This window comes from Ursus arctos, unplaced genomic scaffold (genome assembly GCF_023065955.2).
Source record: "Ursus arctos isolate Adak ecotype North America unplaced genomic scaffold, UrsArc2.0 scaffold_12, whole genome shotgun sequence".
NCBI lineage: Eukaryota > Metazoa > Chordata > Mammalia > Carnivora > Ursidae > Ursus > Ursus arctos.
In genome coordinates, this window is record NW_026622786.1 from 23,444,833 (window position 1) to 23,465,500 (window position 20,668).

Sequence of the window (20,668 nt, forward strand, 5' to 3'; positions counted from 1 at the left end):
GCATGGTAAAACATCAATGAATATTAAAAAGAAACGGAGCAAAAACGTTTATAGACAAAACAGTGTATACTATATGATCCATTTATATGAAATTCTAAAAAGGGCAAAAGTAATTTGCAGTGATGCAAATTAATGGTTGACTGTGGCCAGGGGTTGAGGTTGGGGGTTGACTGCAAAGGGATAGCAAGAAATTTTTGGTGGTGATGGAAATATTCTATATCTTGACTATGTGATGGTTACACAATTCTATTCACTTATTGTAACTCACTGAACTAAACATATAAAATGGGTACATCTTACTGTGTGTAAATCACAGCTCAACAAAGCTGATTAAAGACTGAGGACATACTAAGCAGTAGCATTCCCCAGCAGGCTTTCCTCATAGCTTTGGTTCTGGCTCTAATTTCTTTAGATTAATATCAATGGTGTTCTGTTAGTCTGTTCTTCAGCTCAACTCTATCCTTTCCATGATTCCATTTTCTATCCTAAGTTTTGTTAATATGGACCCTCTTTATTGTATATCTCTTTATAGCTCTCATAACCAAGCCACCATTTACAGTTCTAGATATATGATCCTCTGTCTTCCCTTACCTCATAATTATTAAAATAGCATGTAATATATTCAAACAGATTCAGCAGCCATTATTTGGTGCCTATACTAGGCCAAGTATCATGGTTACTGAGAGAGCCTATCCTTGAAAGCACAAAGTCTAGCTCATTAAATTTAGCAATTCTCTGACTGAATATGCTCCAAAATCAAACAATGTAACACCATCAATATAAGGATAAAATTTTTAGTGATGAAAAAGAATGATTGAAAAAATTACCTTAAGCCCTTCATCTGAATTTCAGAGAGAAAAATTTGAATAATATAGTCTTTCTGGTCACATATAAAAAGGATCAAGCTTAGAGGAAAAAATACATAGACTTATGTATCAACCATCTCACTTTTGTAAATCTGCATTAGCAAGAGTCCTAATGTGAAATAAAATTACAGCATTTTAGAGGTAGAAGATGTTTTAGAAATCATCTAGTATAAATATCTTCATTTTAAAATGAAGAAAATAGTGAACAGAGAAGTTAGATGATTTGTTCAAGGTCATTTAACTACTACTGGGAAATATATAGTTAAATATCAGGTTTGCTAGCTCTCACTTTATGCTACTATAGAATTCCAGAGGATATCCTGGTGGCCTTTATCTCTGTATGGAAGGAGAGCAAGTTGCCAGCAATCTACATTTGGCATAGGCACCTGTTTCTCCTGGAAAATCTATTCAAGGAAGTCTTTTGTTTATTCTGTGCAGCTAAGATCATAATGTACCTGTTAAAACAGCAATGCTCTACTTTCCTGTCAAATGAAATTTTAAAGGTCAGATTCTAAACCAGGATATACTATTTTTACTATTTTGCTTTTCCATTTCCAAGCATATACAACACCAACACATTCACCTTGGTAATTCAATTCTTAATTATTAATACAGTCAACAGTCTCTAAACAATGTATTTAAGTATGTGAGATAAAAGAAAAAATATATATTGGTCTCTGCCCCTACCTCCTGACACAGGGCTCCTGAAACCCTTGTAACTTCCTGCCTGATCAGTTGATCATGCCTACTGATGAGAACTCCATAAAAATTCCACTACTATGAAGTTCAGAGAGCTTTCAGGATAACAAGCCACACACACCATGAGGATGACACGTCCCAACTCCACAGGGACAGAAGCTCCTGTGCTCAGGACCCTCCTAGACCCTGTGTTTATATATCTCTTCATCTAATTGTTCATTTCTATCCTTCATCATATCCTTTAATAAACTTATGTAAGAAAGAGTTCTATGAGGCACTCTAGCAAATTAATCCAACTTGAGGAGGGGAAGGTGGGAACCTCTCAATTTGTAGCCAAACCAGACAGAGTTGTGGGTAATTTGGTGACCTACTACTTGCAACTGGATCTTAAGTAGGGTGGGAGCAGTCTTATGGGACTGAGCCCCTAACCCGTGGGATCTGACACTATCTGCAGGTAGACAGTGTCCTAACTGAGTTAAACTATAGGATACCGAGCTGGTGTCACAGGGAATTGCTTGGTGGGAGGAAACCATACCTCCTCCCCAACATTTAGAGACCAGAAATGTCAGAAGTGAACAGTGTTCTTTATGAGGAGTAAAGGAGACACACAGGAGGAAAGAACTGGATTGTTTTCCTAATACAAAGTTAAAAACTAAAATATATACAAACAAATGATCATTCGTACTAGATCAACTATAAAGAATTACAATTTAATTCACAGTTCTGCATAAGGAAAGTATAAACTCAAAATGAAAAAAATAAAAATACAAGTATTTCTAAGATTATACAAATACATGGCTTGGTTTTGGAATACAAATCAGGTAAAACTAAATATTTTCAACTAATACAGATCATAAATTCACAGCAAATCCATAAATATGAAATCAAAGATTTACCCCACTTCTATAATTTATAAGATTAAAACTGTTTCTTCATTTTAAAGTGTACAATATTTTCTCATTACCATGGAACACAAACTCTAAATCTTATGTTTAAGATTTAATTTTAGTCCTTTCTACATTTTCTTCTCTTGCCACCTAACTCCCCTTTTTTTATCCTTTCAGGTATTGCTAATCCTCTACTTTTCCATATTATTCTTTGTTTCATTAAAATTTCCTAAGAAACTTGCAAACCAATAATCAACAAGAAACTGCTAAATTCTCTCAAAAATGTAGCTTTTTTCAATTTACTACCAAAAGCCTTAAAGACCAGTCAACAAATTACTGCCCATGTTTTTTTAAGGTCCCTGGTGACTAAGTTCCCTGAACTCACTTTGGGTTCAGGGAGGCTCTCAGATTCATAACAGGATCAGAGGAGTAAGGATGCTTAGATGTTCCACTTTCATTTAATAGCTAAAACCTGAAAAATGCATTCTTCTTGATCACTAGAATAAAGGACACTATTTCATTCTGATGGCTTTTCTTTATTTTGTTCTGTTTTTTAAAGATAGCATTTATTACTTCATTTTAAAAAGCAGTATATTCTTAGAAAAATGCAGAAAACTTATTTTATTTTTTTTTTAAAGATTTAATTTATTTATTTGACAGAGAGAGAGACAGCCTGCAAGAGAGGGAACACAAGCAGGGGGAGTGGGAGAGGAAGAAGCAGACTCCCAGCGGAGGAGCCTGATGTGGGGCTCGATCCCAGAACGCCGGGATCACGCCCTGAGCCGAAGGCAGACGCTTAATGACTGAGCCACCCAGGCGCCCAGAAAACTTATTTTAACTGGTAAAAATCTGAACCATAATCAACTATCCAAAAACATCTAATAATATTTTGGCATAGATTTTGTCAATAATTTTTTTCTTATTTCAGCTTTTAGGAGATCCCTAAACCCCAGGACTTTAGTAGCAAAGGTGAAATAAAGTACCTAGACCATTTCACACTTCCACCTAAAAGTTTTCAACAACCTTTTGGGTTTCTTAGTTACATGGAAAATAAAGTCTTGTAATCACAAAGTTCCACTTTTTCCTAAGAGACAGATGTTTCTTGAGGGGAAAAAAAAATGGAATTTTAAAATTCAATCAAGTACCAAGAACATAACATCCATGATTCCATCACCCAGAACTGATGTCTCAATTTTGTCACATTTGTTTACCTTTCCTTTTGTGATGGAATAAAACATTACAACTAAAGTCAAAGTCCCCTTTAAGCCAAAACTCTAAGTCCTATTCCTTTCTCCTTCCCCAGTAGGAACCTATTACAAGTTTAGAATACATATTTCTAGCCTACTATTAAAAATTTCTCATACATATATAAACATAATTGTAAGCCATAATTACATTACCATGGCCTCAAACTGTATCCATTATTCGGCATTTTCCTTATTCTACTCAGCATTGTTTTGCCAGCTATGTTGATATACAGACCTGGCTCATTGTTTTTAACAATTCTGATGTTTCATCAAATGAGTGAACCTTTTATTTACCTATTCTCCTACTGATAAACATTTAGCATCCTTTTCCTTTTAAAAATTTAAATTAAAAATTTTTTAAATTTCCTGGGGCACCTGGGTGGCTCAGTCAGTTAACCGTCTGCCTCCAGCTCAGGTCATGATCCCATGTGGGGCTGGGATTGAGCCCCACATCAGGCTCCCTGCTTAGTGGGGAGTCTGCTTCTGCCCCTCCCCTCTGTTCATGCTCTCTCTCTCTCTCAAATAAATAAAATCTTAAAAAAAAAAAAAGCTTCTAAAGATTCTTGCTTTACAACGTCAATTCTGAGTTTAAATGCTCAAATGTTTTAAGGGCTTAAAATGTTTAAAAAATATACATTACATGAAGTATATGTATCATTAATGTACACTACTGCTACTACCTCTACCCCCAAATTAGGATTAGTGAGAAATGAGTTGTGTATACCATCATTAATTGCATTAGATATGCATTAACTAAATTTTGAAATACTCAAAACATTATATACTGATAATTTTTCCTCATCTTTTCAGACACAGATAGGTCCTTGTAGGTAAATCTGAAAATCAGTCTGGCTACAGATTTATTCCAATAGCTTACTAAAGTATATGCATAATCTTTAGGACTGTATATGAAGCCCAATATCTCTACTGAAACAAGACTATCTGTATTTTGCTGATATGTCTCCAAAGACCAAATGTTTATAGTCAATGTTTTTAAACTGTAATAAAATTTACATAGATTCTTAAAGACTACTAAGTACCTAAGAAATTCTGCATATCAATTTTCCTTCAACTGTAAAAATAAAAGCCTAAATTTCTTAATTTACAGTTTTTAGAGTAAGTTATATTTACATTTTATAAACACTAGTTCTGAAATATACTCCCTAAGTACAATATAATAATCTACTAGAGGTTAATGACATTAAATAGAGTACATACGAAAACACACAAATTACAAAGTGCTAGGCAAATATCAGTTCACGTTATATGCTACTCAGAAACAGTTACTGGTAAAAGCAGATCTTTTAAGATTTTCCCAAGTAAATGAACAGAAAAAGTAAATAAATACATACAAAAATACTCACCTCCGTTGCAATTTTTTGCCCACTGTCTTCCATGATGCCAAACTTTAAAACTGCAACCTATAACTGTATGCTAAATAATGACAAATTCATCACAACTGCCTTTACTTCTGACACTGGCATTTATACATCTTCCTTTCAAACTACCTCAGAAGTAGCCACAGCATTTCCTAAAAGTAACAGCAATATGTCATACTTGAAATCCATAATAATAACCTTGCGGAAAATCCAAAAATTTTATTTTTTATAAAAGTGAAAGAAAAACGAGTCAAAGATAATTTACACTATCTGTATAATCAATTTTGTTTCTATGATAGAAATAACTTCCACTAAGTTAGTTCAGTTTTAAGTGCAAAGCACAATCCTGCTCAGTAACACTTAATACTCAACTCTTTACTATCTCAGGTTCCTATTACATTCTAAGTAAAACAACTTTTCATTGTTTCTCCTTTCCTTTCTTCCTCAATGTGTCAGGTGTCTGTTTACATAAGGCAAATATCGCCTGTATGTAAATTACAGTACCGTCAATTTTTAACTTGTTCTTTCACTACTGCAGAATTTCCATTCTTCCATTCAGTTAAATCGATAATACTCAAATATTTCTTCAACTATACAAATATAAGACCTATTTGCATTCTAATTTTTAGATTAAAAATTGTTCGGTATTATTGTACTCTCTACATAATGTCAGTAATTTGGAAAACAATGATCTAGTAAGTATAGCTCTAAGATCCCTTTGAATGTGTTGTGCTTCACCCTCCCATTTCCCCATCTCTGCGCTATGTTGCTCTACCGCTTTCTGCTATGGCCATTTCCTCCACTTACAGCTAAAGGCAGAAGTTAAAGATATTCTTTAAAAAAAAAAAGTTAAAGCTATTCTAAAGAGAATAGAAACTAGTATAAAAGCCAGGTAGGGTCCACAGACACTAACCATTAGTAAATGTTCAAGACCAAGGAGACTGAAGGCAGAAGTGAAAAATAAAGGTATCCTATGATTCTCCACAACTTGTCATCCATTTTTAATACACAATGCTCAGGCATTGTGATGAAAATTCAGTACACAATGATGAACGAGACAAATATAGTTCTGTTTCTTCATGAAGTTTATCCTGTAACTTGGAAGACACAAACAACTCAAGAAATAGTACAAGTATGTAAACTGCTATGACATAAGGTGCAAGAGAAAAATATCATAGGAAAATGATACCTTCGTCAACTTAGTTAAACTCAAACATATTTCCCAAAGTCCCTTACTCTGTATGGTGCTAGGTTAGAATTGGCTAAACACAAAGTCTGCACAAATCTTGGGAGACAGAGTGACACAAGAGCCAGTACTCTCAGAAAATACTCAGGGTTAAATGTGGTAAAACAGAAAGAATTAGGTTCCAGTTATCCTCACTCTTCCCCGAGCTAGGTCAGCTCTTCCTCACAACTGCTGAGCCTGCTGCACAGAAGCGGGCTCATGCTCTCCACCTGACTCTTGACTGTGGACAGAAAAAGACAGCTACACAGAGAGGGACAGCTTTCTATACACCTTACCACCAGCTCCATTACATGGTCCTATTCTGGCTATAGGACATGCCTTGCTTCTTAGATTCCTTTGAAAGTTCTGACTTGTGTACTCACACTAGTCTTTCAGGACAGCTGCTTTTCGTGACTTTTCAGTAATCCTCCAACACTCTCTCTTTTTTTCCCCCCAACACTCTCTTTTTAGACCTTTACTTCCCCTGCTTTTCCCACAACTGTGAAAGGTCTTAGTCCTATCATAAATCCCTTATTCTATAATATTGAAGGGTTCTGTTTCTCTATTGACCCCTGATACAGTGTTTGGTACCAAATGTGGTTCTAGGGTAACAGAACCACAATGATAGTAATTTGGAATCAGTTTTCTGATCTGAGTAGATTTAAGGCCATTAATGACCCTATTACCAGTGGTAAAGGAGACACTGGTAGTTGTTCATCATGCTAAGGCAAAAATTACTTAAACTATCACCTGTAAATACCTACAATCGACATTAGGTTTTGGGTGATCAAAGAGTTGCTGCCACAAACATTTTACTGGAAATTGGCATATAATGGTGTTCAAGTGTTGCTTTTAAAATAACTAGAAAACTTGGAGAAAGAAAATAATGAACTTGAGACCCTAAATTCACAGCCCATGGTCCAGGTAAGGTATCAGAAAGCTTCTATCACTGCCCTAAAACGACTTATCTCTTTTAGCTACAGTCAGTATTTCTGAAACAAATCCAGAAAATAAATCTGAAAACTGATCCTGTCATGGGCTTGAAATAAAAAGCAAACTGAAGGGCGCCTAGGTGGCTCAGTTGGTTAAGTGTCTGCCTTTGCCTCAAGTCATAATCCTCAGGTCTGGGGACTGAGCCCTGCTTTGGGCTCCCTGCTCAGCGGGGAGTCTGCTTCTCCCTCTGCCTCTCCTCCTGTTCCTGTTCTCTTGCTTTCTTTCATATAAATGTATAAAATCTTAAAAAAAAAAAAAAAAAAAGCAAATTGAGTTTACAATTTCATAGGGTCCCAGAATCCTATACTCTACACATTTTTACAATCTCTCCATCCTAGCACATGTCCAGACATTAGAATATGCCTGAGGATTGTAGTAGGCTACATAATGGCCCCCAAACATATAGGTCCTAATCCCAGAACCTGTAAATGTTACTTTATTTGGGAAAGAGGATTTTGCAAATGAAATTAAGTTAAGGATCTTGAGATGGGAAGATTATCCTGGATTAACTAAATGGGCCCTAAACACCAACACAAGTGTCCTTATAAAAGACAGACAGAAAAGGAGAACACAAATATTCAAGAAGAGAAGACAGTGTGAAGATGGATCCAGAGAGAGATGTGAAGATGCTGGCCTTGCAGACTAGTGGTACAGCCACAAACCAAGGAAGACGGGCAACCACCAGAAGCTGGAAGAGAAAAGAATTGATTTTTCCTTAGAGCCTCCAGAGGGAGCACAGGTAGCCCTGCTGACACTTTGATTATCAGCCTAGTGATACTGATTTTGGATTTCTGGCATCCAGAATTCTGGAAGAATATATTTCTCTTAATTTAAGCAACTAATATGGGATAATTGGTTATAGCAGCCACAGGAAATCAATACAAGTATCTGTATTTTTAAAATTTAATTGTTCTACATTCTATGTCTACCTAGGCAGAAACCATTTAAAATGTTTAGGAGGAAGATGGTTAAAATTAAGTTTTCCGTACTCACAAGAATTAATCAGTTACCAAGAAAACTGGCTTACACCGAAGAGTGCATACAACAGTTCCTTTCACATAGTTTGCGCTGTGCTTAATAAATATTATTTAAAATAAATGCCAGACTCAGTAAAAAAATCAAGGATACCAAGCAAGTGAGATATCACTCTAGTGATGTTCTGTCATGGAAAATTTGAAGCCCACCCACTTGGTTCACAAAACTAAATGGTTAATAATAACATTTCTATAGCGAAGGTAAGGACTTGACCAATGTTACAAAGTAATTCTACTAATGCTTATTTTTGAAAACATCAATTTCTTTGCTATTTTAAAGGACATAAAAGGCAAAAGAAAGTACAGATTATTACTACTTTTATTCATGTCTTTGTTTTTATAACCTAAAATATTAGTAGCAGTAATCAGATAGAGTTTATAATCTAGAAAACAATTTCCAATTTAAAATTTTCTGTTCGCACCAGACTATGCTCAAATTGACTCCTTTATTCTTTTTATAAGACTTTATTTACTTATTTGACAGAGAGACAGAGAGCATGCACAAGCAGGATCCCTGCAGAGCAGAGAGCCCCATGTGGGGCTGGATCCCAGGACCCTGGGATCATGACCTGAGCTGAAGACAGACGTTTAACCGACTGAGCCACCCAGGTACCCCAAATCGACTCCTTTAAATATGATTTATTGCACAGTTTGAGGTGTACTATGTGTGTCAAAACATGCTATCTAAAACATACCTATCTATATGCAGAAAGTCAAACATAATACAATCATTCTATAAGATAGTGTTGTTCCCCAAGTACTAACATTAGTAACAGGGTTCTAGCATTTTTTCAAATGTTTAAGAATTAAAATATACCAGGATAATTAGGAATAATGTTTAGCTATTTATTTAATTCAGCCTGAGGATAAACCTGAAAAATCAGGGGCCTTATGATGTTTTCCTTTTTTTTTTTTTTTTAAAGGTTTCGTTTTAATTTGTCAGAGAGCTAGGGAGCGCACACAAGCAGGGGGAGTGGCAGGCAGAGGGAGAGCAAGCTCTCTGATGAGCAAGGAGCCTGCCCAGGCGGCACTCTCGATCCCAGAACCCTGGGATCATGATCCTAGGAACAAGACCTGATCGGAAGGCAGACGCTCAATCAACTGAAACACCCAGGCATCCCAAGATGTTTTTCTCTGTAGCACTCACAAATGGTAAACATTCTAGAAAAATGTTTAAAATAATTTATCTAAAACTTAATAGAACATATAGAATTAGCTGGTACTTATGGATTTATGGTCTAACAGATTGTCAAGGACAAAAAATTTTTTGAACTCTAGCTACTAACTGTGCTTGCGTAATTAATGGAAGATTGCCACCCTCCCCTAAGGACAAAATTCCACTGTTAGAATTCAAATGCTATGTAGTGGTTGGTTTTTTTTTTTTTTGGTTTAACCACCACCCTTTCTAAACAGGAAACTGCCACCACTCCCCGGCTACATAAACTCATAAACTACACTGATTATTACATTTCAATTATGCCTGTTCAGTATTTACTGTTCAAGTCTCCTGTCATTCTGCCTCCCAACGGATGGGACAGCCTTCAGATTCTCACAACTCTAACCTCCAAAAAGCTGATTATCTTACTAAAATGTAGATCTGATCACATTCCTTCTCTTTTTGTAAAGTTTAACTAACTCCCTACCCATTGAAGATATAAACTCACATAAAACAGTCCCTCACAATCTGACCCCAACCTAAATTCTCTGCCATAAACTATGACCTGTCTCAAACAATTTTTCTTCATGCATTCTTTGAAGAAATACCCCTTTTTAAAAAAATACTCTTTCCTTGGGGCACCTGGGTTGCTCAGTCAGTTAAACGTCCAACTCTTGATCTCAGTTCAGGTCTTGATCACAGGGTCGTGCATTCAAGCTCCAAGCTGGGCTTGGAGCCTAATTTAAAAATAAAATTTTTTTTAATTATAAATTTTCTTTCCTCTTCTTTACCTGTAGAATCTCTCATCTTGTATCAAAATACAAGTCTGCTCTCAGTGAAGTTTTCCTAAGTTTCAAGCAGACTAAATAAAATCTTTAAAAAAAAAAAAAAGACACATCTGAGAATACAAATTATAACCATATCAAATATAACTGGAGCAGCGTAAAGAGTGTATGTAGAACCTAGGGCCAATTATTTGACCTGTCTGACCTTTATTATTCTCATCTATAAAATTGGGGTAAAAGGAAATAGAATATGCCACTTGCAAAATACGCCACTTTCGCATATTAGTTATTTCGAGCTGTAGGTACTTAAAAAACAGCAAATGCAGGGGAGGCTTTCCCCAAACCTCCCTTTTATGCCTAAAAATAAATCCTCTACAATCAACTCAGTTGTCATAAATCCCCTCCCCAGAGGATTTTCATCAACCAGGAAGGACTGACTCACTACAGAAGAGCAGATTAGAAGTTAACACTATACCCAGATAAACCTTGCTACAAACTATCTTACCTCTTAATCTATTCTTCTAAGGGTCCATTCATATTTCCTAAAAATCGCTTCTTTTCCCCTAAGAGGCCTACATTTCCCTTCCCTTCTCCCTCTCAGAATATATTTAATCCTGAATTCTAAAGCTACTCCTTTGAGTTACTCACTTCCTCTGAGTGTGTACCTTGTATACATGGAGAACATATGTTAATAAGCCTCTGTTTTTCTCTTGTTAATCTGTCTTTTATTATAAGGGCTTTGGCTAGGAACTCAGAAGATCAGAGAGAAAATTATTTTCTTCTCCTACAGTTTCTGGTGACAAAGGATGGGATTGCTGAGATACCCTGCGCACTCTAGAGCTCGCAGATGGGACCCCGAAGAACTGGCAGAAGCCAGAGATGGGTAAGAATTCTTACCAAATCAGCTCTCCTTGATCTGTCTGTAATGCCCAGTTAAGAGAAGAAGGTAAAATTTCATACTGTCCCTTCTTTTCCGGAAATCAGATTAGCAGAAGAAAAACATTTGTAAGTATTAGTTCTCTGAATTAAGATTCTTGGGAATTTGATTTTGGGGTACCCGCTAGTTACTGATCCTTGCCTCCCAAAGTGCAGCTATTACTTCCCTATTTGTCTCATTTTGTGCCTTAAAAATTTGGCTTGGCTTTCTGCCTGCCTGGGGCATGAGGGTTATTCGTTCTTGGGTGTGCAAGTGGCTCAACCATCAGGTTAGCGAGTCATAAAAACATGGAGTAAGAAAATATAAAAATACAGGGGCGCCTGGGTGGCACAGCGGTTAAGCCTCTGCCTTCGGCTCAGGGCGTGATCTCGGCGTTGTGGGATCGAGCCCCACATCAGGCTCCTCCGCTAGGAGCCTGCTTCTTCCTCTCCCACTCCCCCTGCTTGTGTTCCCTTTCTCACTGGCTGTCTCTATCTCTGTCGAATAAATAAATAAAAATCTTAAAAAAAAAAAAAGAAAAAGAAAATATAAAAATACAGAATATAGAATAGAAGCTGGACAGAAATGTGGGTTGCACATTGGAAGCTAGCTTTTGGAAGCTAGCATCCTACTGACTGTTGCCAGTTGTGGGGGGTTGGGATGAAATGGGGACATGTTGTCTCTTTCTTTTGGCTATCCTTAGTAGTGGTTCTGGACCTTGGAAGGGCTGAATCTTTTCTACCTTTTCTGAGGATGTCTCCTGCATCACAGTTAAGTCAGAAAAGGTTTATTGGTTTTGGTTTTGAGTTACTCTATAGGTTTACCTTTGGTTTTAAAAAAAAAAAGAAAAAAATTTTTTGAAAAAATATTTTTAAAAAGGAGTTCTGTACTGCCAGTGATATTTACTGTTTGTCCCAGCTGAAACCTGATAATAAGGCATTTTAAAGGATTTTTTAAAGGAGCTCTATGGTCAAGTTAGTTTAATTGGAAGCTGGTATTTGCAACTTGATGGGAGCTATTTGTTTTTTAAGGCCTCTCTGTTCTATTTCATCTTATTCTTCCCATGGGAACTTTTCAGTCCATTGAAATCCTCTTCTTGAACCCCTGCTGGCTATATTCTCTGCCAACTCTATCTCCCTGTTGGCATGATTTTGCTGAGGATAATCTAGAACTTCACTGGCTTCTTTGGGAAATCTAAGTTCTTCCCAAACTGGCTCCTCTAAGACCTCTCTCCCTTCCCATTGCTTCTGCTCCTTCTTCCTCCTATAGCCAACTTCAATCTTCCATTCAGTTCCCTTGAATCCTTCAGGCCCCTATCTCCTCCATGCCTCGGTCCACCCCTGCAAGACTTCTCCCTTCCCACTTCGGCCCTCAGATGTCCAAAGTTACTTGAACTTTAAGCCCCCTATCCTCCATCAGGTGCTCTATGACAGTTAGAGACAACTACCCTGACACTGAAAATGGAAAGGGAGCTATTTGAATACTGGGCAAATGAACAATCTTAAATAAAAGTCTTCTCAGGGCACCTGGCTGGCTCAGTCAGAGAAGTGTGTGACTCTTGATCTCAGGGTCATAAGTTCAAGCCCCATGTTGGGTGTAGAGATTACTGAAATAAATACTTGGGGAAAAAAGTCTTTTCAACAAATATTGGTAAAAAGGTTTAGTCATCTGAGCAGATAACCTTATCTTATTCCATCTGCCAGAAACACAATTTGGATCCAACTGTTCTTTTATATAAACTAGTGAGTTTTCTATTATTGTACCTGACACATGGCTAAGAATTTTTTAAAAAGCTCTAAGATCTTGTTTCTGTTTGTCTGTATGTTTTAGATGTGTGATATTTTTCTACTTCTAGATGGTCTTGCCAAAAGTTGCTTGTAAAAGAGTTCAATTTAATTAAGTTATGGAAAAAGGAGTACTATATTAATTTAATATACTCTGAGAGAAATACAGAAACTAACACAAATGTTTTTAAGTTCACATGACTCAGGTAATCTTTGGCAAATGAGAATATTGTTGGTTTAGCTAAAACAACAAGAACAACAATAAAAAACAAACAAAAAAATGGATATATCTCCAAAGTTGTCAGCATTAAATATAATGGAGACATACGGCTTTTCTACCTGAATTTACAAGTCAAATAAGCACGCATTATTTCTATATTATAAAATCTGTCAGCAAGAAAAATAGTAAGATGGCTAGCTGCGTAATGTCTCATGAAATCTTCATGAGTAATCAAAACGTATTTGCTTAAAACAAGTGAATTAAATAAATGTAAAAGTTTAAATGTAAAAAAAATTTTAAATATAAAAATTTGGGGCGCCTGGGTGGCTCAGTCATTGGGCATCTGCCTTAGGCTCAGGTCATGATCCCAGAGTCCTGCGATGGAGCCCAGAGTCAGGCTCCCTGCTCAGCGAGAAGCCTGCTTCTCCCTCTCCAACTCCTCCCTGCTTGTGTTCCCTCTCTCGCTGTCTCTCTCTGTCAAATAAATAAATAAATAAAATTCATAAATGAACTTTTCAACAATAATTATTTTTTATAATATGTCTGCTTGAAATAGTTCCCAAATCTTTTTGGTAACTCATGTCCTTACAGTTTTGCGAAGTCAAGTTAAATGATGGATATTCAGTGAATATATGTATCATTCCACATAGGGCAAAATACTGAAACATTAATTACTGAATGTGAGTTAATCTATTTTTGGCCTCTTATAACAAACCAACCAAGCAGCAGCAGCTCTTTCTGCCCATGGGTCCTATCCCCGTGTTTAATAAAGCCACCATTTTGCACCAAAAAAAAAAAAAAAAGCAACCAGAGATATTTGGGTCTGTTCGTAAACATGTTTTGTGCCATATTGAAAAAACTGGACCATGAAGAAGTATGTATCTGTAGAAATTAGGCAATGAAGTATTCATAAATTTGCCAATGTTAATGTGGGGGCACCTGACTGGCTCAGTCAGTAGAGCATGTGACTCTTGAACTTCGGGTTGTAAGTTCGAGCCCCACACTGGGTGTGGAGATTACTTAAAAAAAAAAAAAAAAAAAAAAAAGAGGGGGTGGTTGTAGTGCACTCTCTGAGTTAACCAGAATGTTGGTGTATGACAAACATTTCACAATTACTTACTTCCTAGTTTTCACTAGAACTAAGGTTTCTAAGACTTAAGAATTCTAATTAATATATGTAATTGAAATATTAGAAATAAGGGGGGGAACTCTGTATACAAGGGAAGTAGATGTGTTCTAGTATGAAAAACTATGAGATACGGAGTTAGGTTTTGTCAAGGGGAAAAAAAAAGGAGTAATTTTGTCCTAAAGTAGGATAATTGGTTGTTCCAAAATGAGAAAGAGCAAAACAAAAGACAAAAACTAAATAGATACAGAAAGCTGGGAAGAGAGAGAGAAGAAACTTATTTTGAGTGGTCAAGTGGCTAAAATTGAATGCATTAATTATAAGGGTTATAAAAACAAGCCTTAATATCAAAAGTACATTCATGTAAAAATGGAATTGAGTCTTTTTTAAAAAAAGAGTTTATTTATTTGACAGAGAGAAAGAGAAGCAGAGGGAGAGGGAGAAGCAGACTCCCCACTGAGCAGGGAGCCTGACACTGGCTGGATCTCAGGACCCCACGATCATGACCTAACCCGAAGGCAGACGCTTAACCGACTGAGTCACCCAGGCGCCCTATAACTGAGTCTTGTTTCTCCTTAAAGAACAAAGTTTTCTTGGACTGTAAGTCTACTCTTGATAAGATTGTAAAAGGTTTTCCTTTACTTTTTAAGTAACCTGCCTAGAAAACAAAGATTCTGTGTTTTATCAAAATAACATCCTGTGCTTCCCATTTTATCAGGTCTTTGATTACTTAAGAAAACAGTCTTCTCTACTAAAAGAGCTAATATATATACACACACATGAAACTTTAGCTCTTTTAGCAAGTATATATATATATATATATGTGTGTGTGTGTGTGTATATATATATATATATATATATATATATATAACTATGTAACTCTCAGTACTTACTTTCAATGTTTGTTTGGTTTTTTTTTTAAGATTTTATTTATTCATTCGACAGAGAGACAGCCAGCGAGAGAGGGAACACAAGCAGGGGGAATGGGAGAGGAAGAAGCAGGCTCCCAGCAGAGGAGCCCGATGTGGGGCTCGATCCCAGATCGCTGGGATCATGCCCTGAGCCAAAGGCAGACGTTTAACGACTGTGCTACTCAGGCGCCCCTACTTTCAATGTTTTTGTCACCTTGGTTAAAAGGATTGTTACCCAGGACCTATGATCCTATTTAATCATGTGTTTTAAAACCTCTTAATATGTTTGGCAAAATTCCCGAAAGTCAAATCCTAAATGAAGTCTTTTGGACCTGGAACTCTGATTTGTTCCCGAGGGTCCCTGAAACATCTCAAAAGATTTGTTCTCTCTCCTTATAAAAAGAGAGCTGTCAAACTAATTAGGTTTACTTGATATGCCAAATTATACAGAAAGACTTGCTAAATGAGAAGTGATGTTTAACCTTCGTAGGTTGTATCTGTATGGGTGGATATTATTAATATGTGTTCCAGAAATTGTATAAAATTTCTTAAAATCTGATATATCCCTGTATAATGTCATCAGTCATAATTCTAGTTATCATCTTAAAATACGTGTCACAGAAATAACCAAATATCCTTGTCAACTGCATTAGAATGAACTCTCATCAGATCTTTAACCATGGCCATTTTAAGTCTTTTGTCGTTTACAGTTATTTTTTTATACTAATGTTTCATGAACGCTTTTCCAAGCTGCTATGATCCAAAAATGCTTGTCTTCAAAAAGATTCATAGAAAGAATTCTGACAAGTACTCTAGAATACAGGTTTCTGACAACTTTAAGATCATATCATTGAACTGGGTAAGAATTTTCAGAATTCCATGGAAAAAAAACTGAGGGATTCATAAAACTACTAACCCAAGATCAAGCAAAACAAGAATTAAATGGGACTGAATAAACTGATGAGGATGATTATAATTTGAGTTTTTATTTGAAACACTGCTGGTTCCTTAACATTTTGTTTAAAAGGTTTAAGAAAGAGGTGCCTGGGTGGTCAGCCAGTTAAGCATCTGCCTTCAGCTCAGGTTGTGATCTCAGGGTCCTGGGATTGAGCCCCCAGTTGGGCTCTCTGCTCAACCAAGAGCCTGCTTCTTCCTCTCCCCTGCCCCTGCTCTCTGTGTCAAACAAATACATAAAATCTTTGAAAAACAAAAAAATAAAAGATTTAAGGAAACCTGTTCTCTTAAGCTTTCTATGACTTAAAACAATTTGGTAAAGGATACCTTTGTAAACAAAATTGAAACATTTATCTTTTTCTCCTTACCTAATTCCTCCAGAATTCACAAACCCTTAGTATCTTTTGTTTCATGGCTATGTAGTTATTTGCATAAGTTCAATATGAATCTGTTCTCCTGTAACAAGACACAACTGGAAACACTGGCTGTACTGCCAAAGTTTTGACTGGAATGTCACATTTGAGAAGGATGGGTACAATATCAGATATGACCAGACAACTTTAAGAAACTAAGATTGACTTTATAGAGCCAATAAAGCCCCTTCTTGCTTTCAGGATTCTCAGTCTTATCAGGGGGGTAAGGAAGGTCAATTCCTGGCAGGCCCAAGAACCTCAGGATCTCCTAGGGACCTCTAGGAGAGAGAAGACAGGAATTCACCCAAATCTAAAGGTATTGGAGGCAAAGTCTGATGGTGAGTCCTTAGCTTGGCTTCCTAGCCTTGAGAAGCTTTTAGAAGTCCACTTGGAGGGGCACCTGGGTAGCACAGTCGTTAAGCGTCTGCCTTCGGCTCAGGGCATGATCCCAGTGTTCCGGGAACGAGTCCCACATCGGGCTCCTCCGCTGGGAGCCTGCTTCTTCCTCTCCCACTCCCCTGCTGTGTTCCCTCTCTCGCTGGCTGTCTCTATCTCTGTCACATAAATAAATAAAATCTTTAAAAAAAAAAAAAAAAGTCCACTTGGAGATTGCTTCTGAAAAGTTCCAGCAAGGCAGACTTTAAAAGAGCCTATATGGTTAATCACTATTCTTACATAAATAATCAAGCCAAGTTTAATGAAACTAGACTGATTTTACATGCAAATCAGTCTTACCGTGTTTATCTCTGGTAGAAATGGAGATGACTGTAGAGAAAAAAAAATTATGTTTCAGTAGCACACTATTGTGCAGATCAGATTCTAGACCTGTTTATTGTCCCTGAGGTTTTGTTATCTACCTATAAACTGGACTGGATCCTGAATTCCTCTAGTTTCCTCCAATAACTGGCTATCACTGTTCAAACTAACATTTCCAACTTTTTCCCAGCCTTCCAACTTGGAATCACTAAGACCAAAAACTGTCCTTTTGCTAAAGCCCTGTAAGCTGAAGCTGGACAACTGGATACAAGTTGAAATACAAGTGATCCTGGAGACAAGGATTAATTCTTGTGTGGTGGTGTAACCTTATTTTGGATTTTTATTAATTATCTTATATTTGAATTTGCCTTTCTGTTCCATGTTTGATCCTAGTAATAAATCTTTGAGGTAGTATAAATTCCTCATCCATAGTAAAATGTAAATAAATAGTATAAAATTATAAAGCTTAGCACCCAAGAGAAAAAGAATATTTTGTACTAATGGTAGAATTCAGAAAGCTTTATAAGAAGGTGTTGACTTCCAATTATAAATAAAATAAGTAAGTCCTAGGGATACTGTACAGCATGGTGACTATAGTTAATAATACTATCATTAAAAGTTACTAAGAGAGGAGATTTTAAAAGGTCTTATCAGAAGAAAAAAGTGTGTTTACTATGTGGGGTGATGAACTTTAACTAGACTTATTGTGGCGATCATTCTGCAATATATACAAATATCGAATCATTATGTTGTAAACCTGAAACTAATACAATGTTATATGTCAATTGTATCTTAATAAGAAACATTTTTTAAAAAGAAGGTGGTATTTAAGGCATTAAAGAATAAGTAGAATCACAGCCTGGGTGGCTCCATGGGTTAGGCATCTGCCTTGGGCTCAGGCCATGATGGGGGGGTGTCCTGGGATTGAGCCCCAAGCCCCACGTAGGGCTCCTTGCTCAGCGGGGAGCCTCCTTCTCCCTCTCCCTTGGCCTGCTGCTCCCCATGCTTGTGTACACACACTCTCTATCTCTGTCTCTGTCAAATAAATAAATAAAATCTTAAAAAAAAAAAAGAATAAGTAGACTCTCTACAAAGATGGTAAGGAAGATCCTTGTAGAAGAAAGGATGCAAGCAAAAACCAAGGCAGGTAGGCATAGAGCATGTTCAGAAATAACATTTCCAAGTAACTACTGCAGTTTAGCTTTTTAAAAAAAAAAAGGATTATGTGGGATGAAGTAATTAAAAAAAATGAAAGGGACATATTGATCTGATTGGAGCTATGGACAGCTGCAATTCTGAAAGGTTTTGAATGGCACCCTAAATAATTTTAAATGTATTTTGGAACCAATAGAGGGTCACAGGGTATTTCTGAGGAAGAGTGACCAGGGACTGCATAAGCTCTCTATCTTTAAGAAGCAGTACGGAGGGGAGTGACTGGAAGGGGGACAGATTGAGGGAAACAAGTCCAGTTTGGAAGCCACTGTTAAGTGTAAATAAGAGGAGAGAAGTGCCACATTTAGCATGCAGGTAGCAGGGAATGAAAAAGGGGAGAAGCAAACTGAGACGCTGAGTAAGTAGAATCTACACTTAGGTGGAAATGTTAGGTAGGAAATGTTAGGCCCATTAATGTAAACTTAAAAGTCATTCCCTTAAAGGAAACAACCTGAGTTTACCAATGAAAATAAGAGCACCAAGTGAGAAACTACCGAATTTCATCTTTAACTATCAAAGTTGAATGTTGATTGAAAAACTCTTGATTCCATTTTCAAATACTACGTGTAACAGAACATAATAAAAGATTCAGTCTTTCTACTATAAAGTAATGAAATGTAAGTGGTTGGCTAAGCAAGGCCCATTTCAACATTCAATATCACTCTTTAATTCATTTGAACCAGCGTTCCTGAAAGGTGGTTAGTTGCCTAAATAAATGCTATTAAAATCCTCCCTTCCTCAACACTCAGAACCCTTCCCCCAACATACGCACGCGCGCACACACCTGTGCTGATAGGAATCTCACCTCGCTTCGGACAGCCCCTGCCTATGCACTAGCCTTACCGAGGTCAGCCCTTCCATCTCTTGAAGTCCCTGCGGCTTCTTGAGCGCAAGCTCCTCGTCCGGTGGATCGGCGCCTACCACAGGGTTACCCTCGGAGCCGGAGCTCATGGGACGCTCACCGGAGGAACGACGGTCGGCCGCGGCCGCCGGCCACTGGGCTCCGCACGCCCCAGGCTCGAAGGCACACAGCGCCGTTTTCAGTAGCTTGACACACCCCTTTCCTCGGGCCCTTTTCCTCCTCCACCCAGCACATTCCGCACGTCGTCCCTCGGAGGTACAACGTGTCACTTCATCCGCTCCCACCCGTGCTTAGCTCGACCCCGTCCCCTTCACTCCGACCGACTTTCCATCAGGCCCCGCACACCTTTTCCTCCTCCTCCTCCTCCTCCCGGAGCTGCACGGCCCCCCCGGCAGCCTCCCGCGCCCCCGCCGGCCGCTGCAGCAGCCTGCTGCCCTACGCCCGCCTCCCCCCGGGGGCGCCCCACGCTCACCTCCCGCGCAGCTCCACCGGCTGCGCGCACCCTGGGCGGCGACTCAGCTCCGCCCGGCGCCCCAGGCTGTCCAGCCCGCTGGGTCCCCCGCGACCCCTGACGCGCTGAGCCGCCGGCTCCAGCCGCCTTCGCCGCCGCGAGCCTGGTGCGGCCCAGGCGTTTCCGGGTTCCCGCGGTCCCGTCCCCCAAATGCTCCGGCTTCCGCATCGGCCCGGGCAAACGCCGTTCCCGGCTCGGCTCTGGCGGACCCAGCTTGGCGCTTGCCAGCTCTGTCCCGAAGGCGAGGCACCCAGGCGGCTCGGTGGGCAGCCCCCGGTATAGGCTTCACGGTCGCGTCGCCGCCGGGGGCACTGGCTCCCGCTAGATGTGTGCGGGGTGGAAGAGTCAGACGGAGTGGCTCCCGCCTCGGGCTTCTGCGGGGCTGTCCAGTTGTGCAGGGTGCCAGGGTGTCCGACCGCGAAAGGAAAGGCAAAGTCCTTTGGGGCAAAGGACCCTGAGAGCGAGTGAAGAGGCGGATCCAGGAAACAAACAACCCCACTGCTAGGAATAGCTGTTACTGTCCCTGAAAATGGCATTAGCCCAGGTGCACGCTGCCAGCCGGGAGTCCAGAAGAAGGCTTGCTGAGTTGGAAGTGACCACTTCTCCCATCCTGGCCGAGACCTTGACTTTGAGGAGAGCCCAAGCTCTCTTAGTGCTATTAATCAGGAGAGGGGGAGGAACAACAGCAACAAGAGACAGATAGGGCCAGAGGATCTCAGAGACCTAAGGAAC

General features: G+C 38.6%; 1 protein-coding gene across 2 annotated transcripts in view; it reads right to left on the bottom strand.

Annotated features, from left to right (window-relative positions):
* SLC35A3 (solute carrier family 35 member A3) overlaps window positions 1–20,315 on the bottom strand; it is a 48,047-nt gene extending 27,732 nt beyond the window's left edge. The window contains exon 1 of one of the 2 annotated variants that reach the window (XM_026497544.4): window positions 19,898–20,315. In XM_026497544.4, coding sequence (XP_026353329.1) covers window positions 19,898–20,104 — 207 coding nt within the window. In that variant the 5' untranslated portion in view covers window positions 20,105–20,315. Of the gene's footprint in view, window positions 1–19,406; window positions 19,620–19,897 lie in introns of those variants that run through there. The other variant, XM_026497545.4, reaches the window with a different exon arrangement.
* Between the last annotated feature and the right edge of the window lie 353 nt (window positions 20,316–20,668).